Below are 12,098 nucleotides of genomic sequence, written 5' to 3' on the forward strand. Positions count from 1 at the left end.
TGGGGGGTGGAAATTGAGTGGCTTTGGGTAGAATTTGTGTTTATGTGTTGTAGAGCATGCGTGTTTGTATGAATGCTCTGTTTTCTGAACCATGTGTCTCTTTCAGTGTTTGTTTCAGTTTTCTGTGTGTGATGCAAACAGCTTTAGAGTGTGAGGTCTGTCTGTGTGATGCTGAATCCCTCCACTCTCCCTCCCCCCGCCACTCATTGAGATTCACATATCTCCCTTTTTCCTTTCCTCTCTCTGTTTTCATTATTCGAACAGAGAACTCCCATTTGCTCACCATCCAGCCTGATCTGACCACCACCACCACCAGTTACCAGGGCACCCTGCGCTCTCGCCATGATACCGCTGGGAAGTTTTCCATGACCAACGGGCCTCTGCTGGACCCGCTTCCCAACGGATCGCACACTCTCCACAACGGGAAGCTAAACTCAGACACCACAGAGTTTGTGAGCAGGCTGTCCACACAGACCTACTTTAAAACTCTCCCCCGTGACGTGGCCAACACCTCCTACGGGACTTTCAACTTCCTGGGTGGGAGATTAACAATCCCCAATACAGGTGGGTTCTTCATTCATGTTGTGTTAGCTTTAATCTGTCTTCTCTGTTGTACAGATGATTTAATACATTGTCCTACCTGTCATGACGATGGAACCATAGTCTGGCACATAAGTGTTTTGGGAGTTAATGGTTTGAAGAGCATCCGTTGATAATTTTTACTTTTTGTCACATTCTGTCATAAACTAAAGGCTATAAACTCATTAAGACATCATTTTTGTGAAGCACATTGCTGTTACATGACGTGACATCTCAATGCTCTCTGTCCTCCAAAAGATTGAAATGCCACAACCAGCCACGATTAAAGCTGATGAAGTTGATAACGTAGAATGAGATTTTAATAGGTCCATATTTTAAAAGAAAAAAAAAAAAACGTAGCATTTTTAATATGTCCAGATTTAGGCTTTAAAATCCTAATGACTAAAGCGGTAAATGTAAGTGTAGTTTTCAGATTACTTTATAATCAGCTGTTAGGAAAGCCTCTTTGTCTCTTACAGCATCTAATAAATGTAGAAGCTGACCATTCTCTTTGAGTCGTTTTATTCTGGTTGCTTTGGCTTTTAGTGTGTAGAGTCATTTTCCCTTTTTCTCTCTTGAACTTTTTGGTATTCTGTCATAAACTGCAAACTTCAAAGTGTTTTATTGGGATTTTATCTGGTAAAAAAATAAAAAAAGAGAAAAAACAGGATTCTATGCTATTGACCAACACACAGTAATGTGTAATTGTGAATTTGAAATATACAACGGTTCTCAAAAAGTGCGCCATGTCAAGTATAATTAAAGGCCACTAAAGAAAACCAAGTGTATCCTGCTGCATTCAAAAGTCACCTCAGTAGAAATAATGCTCTTGTGTGCAGCTCTCTAGTAAACAAACACCATCATACAAAAAAAATTGTAACTGTGTAAAGTGGAGGCATGTTCTAATATGAAATAATATATGAATACCTCATGGAGCACAGCTCCGTCCATCATGTTAAAAAGGAAACAGTGTGGTAAAACTGAACGTCTACAGATCTGAAGACATTCCCTTCCACCTAAACGTACAGGCTCAGCATTAAGAACAATCCTGAGCTCTAGAGATCTGCAGCTTAGATCGTAGCCCCAGTCTGGCCTTTTATATGAGGGGCAAGACAAAATTTAGATTTCTTTCTCCACCAGGGGGTCTTTTGTGGGCTCTAGTGTCCCTACTTATTCAAAAGTAGGCTAACAGGAAAGGGGGAAGGAGAGAAGACATGCAGCAAACGTCAGCTGGGTCCGGGAATTCAACCCACAACCGCCACGTCAAGGACTGAAGGCCTCCAAATGTGGGTCGCGCTACCCCTTACGTCACCACAGCACGCCCTAAGTTTAGATTTTTAAAACAGTGTATAGAGGACAGAGTAAATGTTTGGCAGCTATGCTAGGTGTGGTGGAAAACTAACACTGAACATCATCCCAACATGGTGGGGGCAGCATCATGCTCTTAAGGTTGCTCTGTTAGGGAGTCGCCTTCCAGCAGGACAACGCCCCTACGCTAACTGCTACAAAATGAAAATGTTTAGATCCAAGCACATTCTCCGTCACAGTCAAGACCTAAATTCGGCTGAGATCCATGGCAAGACTTCAAAAATGGATGATTGCCATCCAATCTGATGGAAGAGATTTGAACCTGCAATTGCAGCAAAATGTGACAGTGCAAAGTTTTGACTCAATGCAAATTTCTACTTACCAGATTGTATTTTTTTTTTAAAGAAATTTAAAGCTATGCAGCATTTTCATTCATAATACTGTGCTATTATTTAAAATGGAAATAAAGCACTTTGAAGTTGGTTGTAGTGACAAAACATGAAATAATTTAAGAGGGAAGAATGCTTTGTACAGCCTGTGCTTATTTGGTCTGATAAAAGCTGATGTCATCTGCACATCATCATTCAGATAAGTAAATAAGTATTGTTTTTAATGGTTTATTTTAAGCCCATAAAAGAAAGAAACTGCGCTGTGTAAACAACATGCACCGCAGATCAACATTTTGGTCCAAGGAGTTATATTTTTAGGCGTCAGGTCCATGTAGTGCGTTCTGTTTAGGGTGTTCATTCAACAGTTTCACCATTCTGTAAAAATGGACAGTACAGAGAGTCTCTTCATGTCTGGCAAGGAGATCTAAGTAATCTCTTCTAATGCTGCTAAACTTTAAGCAAACAATGCATAAATCATCTAAATAATTCAACATCTGCTGCTACAGTTTATGAAGAACGTCTCTGAGAGAAAGGCCATTCTGTCGCTTTATTACACCTGCTTTAATGTCTCCAACTGGATGTTAACAAGGAGAGTTTATTAGGAACAGCTGAATCCTATAAACACCTCAATGTCTTATTCAGATTTAAACTTCCTTTGTATGGGCTCCCTAATAGGTTTGTACCAGGATAACACACATGCAAATGTGTTTGAGGACTTAATGCAAGGCAGAAACAAGCAGTCATTACGTTCACAGGGACAAGATTAGGCCCCAAAAGTGCATTAAAGTCCTTTTTTTAGCTAGTGATTAAGGTGGTTTGTGTGCTACATTTTCCCCTAAATACCCAACCCATTTGGACCTGAGGCACCTGCTAAACTGTAACTGGTGGAGAAATATATTCCATCATGTTATAATAGGTTAAAAATACTCTCCCGGGCTGTAAAAAGCGCACTGAGTAAAACAAATCGCACATTTGTGTGTTTGGGCCGATGACGACAAAGAGGCAAAAGAATTGAGCTGATCAGCCATGATTGGTTTTTTTTTCTCAGACTCATAATGTCTTTTTTTAATTCGTTTAAAGGATTTCACCACAGATTGTGAAGCTTTAAGAGTTTCAATCGCACATGTTTAAGTCAGAATTTGGCTCTGCTGACAAAACAAACCATGTTAGATATGGCTAAGGAATGTTTAGCTGAACTAAACAGGGAGAATAAAAACACTCAAAACATTAGCTGCTATCAGTGTGTTTAAAGTCCGCTTTGGATTTTTCTGATAGGTTTAATGCATATCTGCACACAATGTTCTTACATAATGGCTCAAATATTTGGTTGCAACTGTACACTGTAAAAAAATAAATTAAAAATCATCTCTAATTTACGACCAGATGCCAGCTGCCGGTATTTTATTGTAAATTTTATGGATTGTTTTTACAGTGTACAGAATACAAGTTAACATTTTTGAAAGATGAATTTGTATTTTTTAAAAAAAAGGAACATTCTGATCTGACCCTTATATGTTTTCACCAGAGACTTTATCACATGGAAGCTTTATATTGGTGGGTTGCATTTTTTTAAATAAATAACAACTTACAAAAAAATATAGCAAAAACAACAGAAAACCTGAATTGTGTGCGTGTGTGTGAGATAAACTACAGCGATTACGATTGATACTTTTGAAAAGTCTGCATGGAAGCTTTAAAAATTTAATTGAGAAAGCAAGAACTTTGCCTCTAGCAGAATCTAGAGTGAATAATTTGGTCCAATGCCTTGTCAGTAACCTACATCTCAACAGCATAGCATGAATAGTTAAAAGCAAATGCTCTGAGATTAAATCAATTTGTGGCAAAAACATTGTGCCTGACAAGAGTCCTGGAGTAAAACGTCGAACAAATTATTCCAATCATTATTCTGACTACAGCCGGAAAAGGTTTGAAATTGTAGCCCATGTCCACAAATGTCATCCATGTTCTAAGTGGCTGGATGGAGAAATAAAGACAGTTAAAGTGATGCAATTTCTGACAAAAAAAAAAGTCCACCATGATTTTTCTGCTGTTTTTTTCCCCTCCTTCCAGCAGCAGAGAACAGAGCTTATATAATTATACTGGAAGACAGTTTTTCCACTTGGCTCTTTGTAGACTGTCCAGATTAGCTGATGCCAGCATGACAATATCTTCTAGAATGAAAGGGGTTTTTTTTTCTGTTTTTCTTCCCCAGTGCTCTCTCCCTGGGTGTGTGTGTGTGTGTGCGTGTGTTTTTCCTGTCTCTTACAGATATTTTATGCATGGATTAACTCAAAGCCATGTTGACTATACCACGCATTGGCACCTATCTTCTCATAGGGACACAAGAAGGAAAGAAATCTTACACTCGCATGCATTCACTCAAAGGAGTTATTCTGTCATTCATCACAGCTTCAGAGCGAGCGCGCGCTCTTTACAGATTCAGGCGCGGACGCCAACAATCAGGCACCTTCGCCCAATTCAATCCGACGCAGCCTCATGACTAACAGACCCGGTTTAAAACTGAGAGATTGTTAAAATAGTGTCACATTCACTGTTTGGCCCACATTTTAAATGCCATTCAGAGTGGGTAATTTTAGCAGAAGAATCACAACATGAATGCCGCAGCACTCAAACTGCTTCAATATCTCTCTGTATTCTCCGACGTGCATTTTCTAACACTCTCCTGGGGAAGTGCAATTTTCCTGAAGTAGTCTGTTCCATGGTCTCAATTATCTACTTTGTGGCAGACGGAGGACATTTAAACCGTGCTGCAGCGCGCGCTTTTGTCTCAGCTAATTGTTGACATCGGGGACGTGTGCCGCCACGGCTGCCGGCGCACAGATTTTGCATCCGCTGCACCTGAAGGAGGCTGCCTCTGACCTTCAGAATAGATTTGGATTTTTGTTTAGTTTTGTTGTTTTGGGTTTTGTTTTGTTTTTTCATGCGTACAGTTTGTCGAGTGGGCTGGCTCCCTTTGTGAGATGACAGAAGCACTGTTCAGTCAGAACAAATGAGCCTGTCCCCCACTCGCTCACACTCCCTCTGCTTCCCCCCCACTTCTCTCTCTTTTGTTGTTATTTGCATTAGGAATCAGCCTGCTCATTCCTCCCGAGGCCATCCCCAGAGGAAAGATCTATGAGATTTATCTCACTGTTCAGCGGAAGGAAGATTTAAGGTGGGTCTCTTTAGCGCTGTCTAACTGGCAGTCTTCCCTGAATGCCACCAGGCTGTTTGTTTTGATGCTCTACTGTTCCATTAGGAACGGCTTAAGAGGCTCTGCCAGTGCTGTGGAGGAGGGATGTAAATAAATAACATAGCCTTTTACAAGGATGTGCGCTGTTTAAGTTAAATGAATTGTTTGGAAAGCAACGTCTATCTGGCTCGCCGCGCTCATCCTCTGGAAGCAGAGCCGCTGCAGCCTGCCGAGATGGTGCTGTGATGTTTCTCAGTCCTCACGCGTTGGCCCGGCTCGTCTCAGAGTCCGGCAGGCTTTAATTATTCCGTGTTACAGCTGCTGGATAATTTGCAGAGGTGACAGTATCATATCCTGCCTCAAAGAGGAGCTGTAAATTCTCTCTAATATCGAAATAATTGCAACCACTTCATCTTAATGCATCCACCTCTTTCACATTCCTGCCGCAGGTTACCGCTGGCCGGCTGCCAGACCCTCCTGAGCCCCATTGTGAGCTGCGGCCCTCCGGGGGTGGTCCTGAGCCGGCCAGTTATCCTCAGCATGGACCACTGCTTTGATGCGTGCCTCGATAACTGGGCCGTCCGCCTCAAGAAGCAGAACTACGAGGGCGCTTGGGAGGTGAGCGTCTACTGCAGCTCCAGCACAAATCCTTTTGTAGGAAGACAAAGCCTCTAGTCAGTGTATCTGTGAAGTATTACTGAACTTATTGATTGTTTCTGTGTGAAAAGTGCAAACTTTTCCTGCTCGTGACTTGAAATGCACACTGCAACACACCCAGCTGACTAACGGACTCCTCACTACTCCTCCACAGGGTTTAAATTAAAGGAAAGGGCCTCGAAGAAGTATATATATATATATATATATTATATATATATATATATTTATACACCCTGCATGTTTTTTTTCACATTTTGTTGTCGTTCTACCAAATCTCAAAATGTGTGTTACTGGATTTTATCTGACTTAATACTAAAAAATACTATGAAATTCTGAAGTGAAAAGAAAATCCTGCATGATTACCGAAGTATTTACAAATGAAAATCTGAAAAGTGTTTCTATTTATTCTATTTCCGATAATGATTTATAGAATGACCTTTTGCTGCTGGTAAAGCTTTGTGTGTTTTGGTGTAAGTCTGTTTAATCTGCACTGAGATTTTTGGCCGATCTTTCCAAAATTGTTTAAGCTCCCTCAGTTTGCATAGGGGCCCAAACGCTGACTTTGGTAATTTACCACATGGTGATGCTGTGACCTGAACCATAGCTTGTAGCTTGGGTTGTTTGTTGTGGCCTTGTTAGCTGGTGAAACTCTGCCACATCCTGCCAGGTTTTTACTCTCTGAGTAGCTTCCCTGTCCCACAGCATGATACAGCCACTCCATGTTTCACAGTGGGAACTGGGTGTTCAGAAGGATCATGTTGTTCCACACATGCATGTTTAATTTTGTCGCATTGAATCGCAGCTCCAGCTTCCACATGTTCACCACGCTCTCTACATGGCTCGTGGCAAACAGAACACATTGATTTCTTTTTCTTACCACTCTTCCATTTAAATCGGTTTCGTCTAGTGCAGAACTAACATTTATTGTGTCGACAGATTCCCCTCTGTGAGCTGAGGAATGGATCCCTACAGCTCCTCCAGGTTACCTATTTGGGCTGCTTATCTGATTATTTGTGTCCTTGCCCGGCCTGTCAGTGTAGGTGAATTGTTGTGTCTTAGTAGGTTTCCAGCTGTGCCAGGCTCTTTCCATTTTCAGATGATGGATTGAATAGAGCTGCGTGTTACATTGTTTTATAACCTAACCCTGCTTTAAACTTTCTCCCTGACCTGTCTGCTGTGTTTCTTGGTCTTTATGATGCTGTTTGCTCACTAATGTTCTCTAACAAACCTCTGAGGTCTTCACAGAGCAGCTGGTTTTACACTGAGATTGATGACACCGATATGAATCCCAATAAAGGGAGCTGAAAACAAATGCACGCACCTTTTGCAATGTACTCAAAAATAGATTAATCAGAATCATGCTCATTTTTGCTCCTGCTTTGTGTCGGTCTACCACATAAACTCACAAAAAAAAGCATAAAAAGTTTGTAGTTCTAAAGCGACAAAAGAAAGGTGAAGGAAGTGGGGATACTTGCTGTGTGCTGTCCGTCGGCTGCTTCGCTCCAGCTAAAGGTTTGCTTGGCAACATGATTGTGAAAATAGAAATTCTGTAAGCAAATTACTCATCTTCAAAGTGCTCTTCTGAGTGCTCCTTGACCGTTGTCGACTGCTGCTTCCAATTTGCAGAGTTTTCTTCCTGTTTTTCTACCCATGAAATTTGAACGTTGCCCGTGAATCTAGCCGAGAACAGCCCTTGGTGTGCACACAGCTTCACACAAAGCAAACGCCGGATCGAGGCAGTATACCCATCTCAACAACCCAGAGAGATTTTAAAGGGTGCTGGTGGGCTTTGGAGTGTTACTAGGTCTTCTTTCATGTTCGATATTGTGCATAAATTATTCAGCCTCTCCCCGCCCTCCGTGTGGCAGCGGTGGGGTGTCTGTGGGATGGATTGGCCTGTCTGAGGCTGAGGTTAGACCAGCACTTTTAATCATCAGACGGGCCAAATATAGCCCGACTGCGATGGCCACTACGGTAAAGAAGCGCCAGGTGGACGAGAGAATGAGAGTGGAAGGAGGCACAGGAGTGTGACAGAAACGGAGAGCAGAAAGAAAGAGGAAACAGATGGGTGCAAATGAGCAGGTAATGCAGATCTATTGGAAAGAAATCACAAAAATGTAGCGCAATAGGAGAGATGTGGAAAACACAACGCATACAGATGAAGAAATTAACCTTTCCGCTGCAAAACCAAGCTTCTGTTTCACAGAGAAAATATTAAGACAATAAAGAAATAAGACTCCATTGTGGTTGCATAGAAAATGAATCGTGTCGATACTAATTCTATTGATGTAGATGGTGTCTGTGTGAATCGATCCTAGAGGGGCTCGCTGCACATTTGGCAGGCACAATTCTCTCTTTAGCGTGGTGGGCTAATAGGAAGAGTCAGTCAACAGGCATGATGTGATTTTAGAGAAAATGTTGTCACCTTGGGCCCAGTTCATTTCCATCAAAGTAACCGAGAGAGCATTGGAATTATCTCACAGAAGCTGTGCAGTGCTGTGGCTGAAACGTGACATTTTCACAGGTCTCCCATCTTAAGATGCCTAGTTTTTAACACGTCAGCTATCAGAAATCAGCAATGTTTGTTTTACAGATAAATTAGCAGGCTGTTTTTAGCTTTCTTATCGACTCTCCAATGAAATGTGGAAGAAAATTCCCAAACTCCCAATAATCACTGTACCTCTGCGACCTTTCCCTCCTCCAGAACCGTCTGTTCCCGCCAGGAATCCGTTTGGGTCTTCTTTCCTGTCAATGGAAGATCTCGTTCATGCATTATTGAGTAAACTGATGGTATTCTATAGGACGTGTGAGGAAAATGTGGCTTCATGTCGGCGTGTTGTAAGCGGCTTTGTGGTGAGAAGAGAATCTGAAGCGAGAACAAAGTATTTGCTTTTTTCCTCCGATCCGAACTGTTGCCTAGAACTTTGTGTAACATTACCCCGAAGACCTTCCGCTTTGATGTCACACCGCAGGAACAATGTGGTTCGGGTCCTTTCTGCGGCGCCACTCTGCTAACGAGCCCTTTGCAAACACACTCCTATGCATGCATCAGGCAACACATTACCCTTCCCTCCTACATGAATTGAGTGCTTGACCTTCCATCCACATCTTGTTTTCTTGTCTCCTCTCCTCCAGGACGTCCTGCTGATGGGGGAGGAGCTGGTGTCCGAGCCTTACTACTGCCAGCTTGAGGCCGAGACGTGCCGCCTGTTCACAGAGCAGCTGGGCACCTTCGCCCTGGTGGGAGAGTCGCTGCACATGGGCGCAGCCAAGCGCCTGCGGCTCGTCCTCTTCTCCGACGCGTACTGCTCCACGCTGGAGTACAACATCCGGGTGTACTGCATGGACGACACGCAGGACGTCTTCAAGGTACGCCGCTCCTCGATCGCCTTCAGCGAGTGTTTACTCGTTTGTTTAATTTGAGCACGTCCTGTAATAAGATTCGTCCATGGATACTCTGAAAACCCGAGCGCAAAGTGAAATTTAAAAACCACCTTCAGGTACGTTCATTTTAAAGAAGTTATTTGGACTACCAACAATCGTGCCTCTGGTGAGTTGGCTAAAAACCAATTATTTTTTTCCCCCCAACTGAATAAATGTGCTAAAATGAAACTTTGATTTATTAAGCCACTTTCAGTGTGAGAATTTATTTACTTCTTAAACAGTTTTTCTTGCCAGGATTGGCGACAGATTTATATGATCCCAGATCAAATTAGAAATGCTGTTCATGTGGTGTGATTATTGGTGTTGATTTATGTTTTGTTGGGATGTTTGTTTTTTTTGGTTCCTCTCAAGGATGTCCTCAAATCTGCCCATTTGCTGAGAGCCAATAAGTTTTCCAACACTTTATGCACTGACATATTTTACTTCCCATTTTTCCTCTCCACATGGACAGAGTATAATCAAGCGCTAATGCCTTGCTCCCTCCCTGGAGGACTGCCTCTGAGTAGCCTGTTAAGATTTCATTTGCATGGTTAATTAGTAAATTAAAAGGAGAGTCTGTCCCAATCTTTCCCCACCAGCCCCCAGTGCTCCGTTTAGTCTCTCTCCACACCTCTCAGTCACTCTCAAAAGCTGTTCCTCTCCTCCACTGTCACCACCCACAGCCACAAGTGGCTCTTCCACTAGAATCCACTTCGGCTGCTCTGTAATGGCCGACCCGCGCATGTAAAGGTGCAACACCATCACGATGCCTGCAGGCCATAAACAGTGGAAGTCACTCAGAGTTCACGCTGAAATTAGCACACAAGTCAGGAAGATGATGATGAGGTGAGAGCTGCAAATGCCTCTGCTGATGTACGGCAACGGAAGTGTTCATGCTCATTTTGTGAGCCGTGAATGTATTTTAGCGAGATTTGATCAAAGAAAAGTTAACCCAAACTAATGAATTATTGTGATTTTTTTTTTTTTTTCACCAAATAGAAAGGTGACAAGGTTTATATTCAGCAAAGCTGGCTTAATACTTTGTAGAACTGACTCTGCAGACATTACAGCTTCAAGACCTTTGCGGTTTGTTTCTACAGGCTCCGTACTTCTGGGAAGTATATGGGCTCCAGGCTCAATAGGGATGCGTGATGTTAGAAGTTCTTGCAATGATGATAAGTGCATACAAGTGCAATGAATACCTGTTTTCTTCTCATACTCTGTGGCTTTTAGTATTTTGGGGCGAGTTTTGGTCAGATTTGAGCATCTGCTGCCATGACAGTCACTTGGTTAGATGTTACAGTAGCATGTAAGATGCAAGGTCAGAGCACCTGAAAGATACTAAATCAGTTTGATTGGATGGAGATTATCTGTGAACAACAAGTTCTCCAACAGATTCTCAATTTTTCCATTCGCATTTTAACATGGGATTGTGCTTCGTTCTAAAGAATCCCACTGCGATGGAGGTTGGATGATCAGGGTCATTGTCCTGACCAACAGTGAACTTTGTGTTTCATTTGAGGGCATCAGATTGAAGGGGACTGAACACAAATTGATGCATGTGATATAATTTTTACATGTGACTCTTAATATTGATAAAATAATTCTATATACAGTAGAGTCCAATTTGGGATTCTTTTATCGACTTGGAGCTCTTTGTGGACAAGCACCAGGTTATATCACATGGCTACTGACCCCAATGTACCCCAAGGTCCGGTGACCAGGGCCTGCTTATGGTTCCCCTTACTGAGCTGTAAACAAATGAAGACAAAATGTTCTGTTGAGTGGCCCCTCAGAGTCTGTTTTCCTCTTAAAAGCCAGTTGAAAACATATTTTTTAAATTATTCATTTGTCTTGTTGCTTTATGCGATTTTGGTTCTTGTGAAATTCTATGATTTTATGTATGAAAAGGTGCTGCATATGTAAAGTTTTACTTACATACTAATCTGTGAAAACTTTTGAAAACCACCTATCTCTTAAACGTCACCATTCTGTACTATTTTGTGTTGCTTTATCACTAAAAATTCCAATAAAATATACCAGAAAGAGCGTCTGTCTCAGTGCAACAAAATGTGAAAAGAGTGCATCCTTGCAAGGCGTCATATCTCACTTTCTTTACTTGTTTTCACATAGCTTTTAAAAGAATTTAAAGCCTTTCCAGTTCTTCTAATGCAACATGTGAGAAATTTGGCACATTTAAAGAAAAGAAAAAAAAAACAACAACTATTTCTTTGATGGATGTCAAGCTATACGCTCGCTGGCAGTCAGATCATCAGTTAACCTGGTGGCAGTTTGGTCGAGCATTACTGCAGCCGTGACCTTGTGTGTTCAGCACTGGATGCAGGAAGGCTTTCAGAGGCCAAAAAAAAAAACCCTCTTTCTCGCCGCCCTTTCCTCTAGTTAGCTCTCGTTCTGCCGCTCTCAGCCAGGAAAAGGACATCTGAGCTTGTTGACTTCAGCACTCGCGCTCGCCATATTCCGCGTCTCCCCCGACGCCCTTGAGTGCATTAGCTGCCCGTCTCTCACACAACCTGGTTCTGTGGTAAGCC

General features: G+C 42.2%; 1 protein-coding gene across 4 annotated transcripts in view; it reads left to right on the forward strand.

Moving 5' to 3' along the window:
- Positions 1-12,098, forward strand: part of unc5a (unc-5 netrin receptor A) — a 164,417-nt gene that overhangs the window by 136,412 nt on the left and 15,907 nt on the right. For all 4 annotated transcript variants that reach the window (XM_044127925.1, XM_044127926.1, XM_044127927.1 and 1 more), the window contains 4 exons: positions 265-564; positions 5,364-5,451; positions 5,919-6,087; positions 9,262-9,495. In XM_044127925.1, coding sequence (XP_043983860.1) covers positions 265-564; positions 5,364-5,451; positions 5,919-6,087; positions 9,262-9,495 — 791 coding nt within the window. The remainder of the gene's footprint in view (positions 1-264; positions 565-5,363; positions 5,452-5,918; positions 6,088-9,261; positions 9,496-12,098) is intronic.

This window comes from Gambusia affinis, linkage group LG09 (genome assembly GCF_019740435.1).
Source record: "Gambusia affinis linkage group LG09, SWU_Gaff_1.0, whole genome shotgun sequence".
Lineage (NCBI taxonomy): Eukaryota > Metazoa > Chordata > Actinopteri > Cyprinodontiformes > Poeciliidae > Gambusia > Gambusia affinis.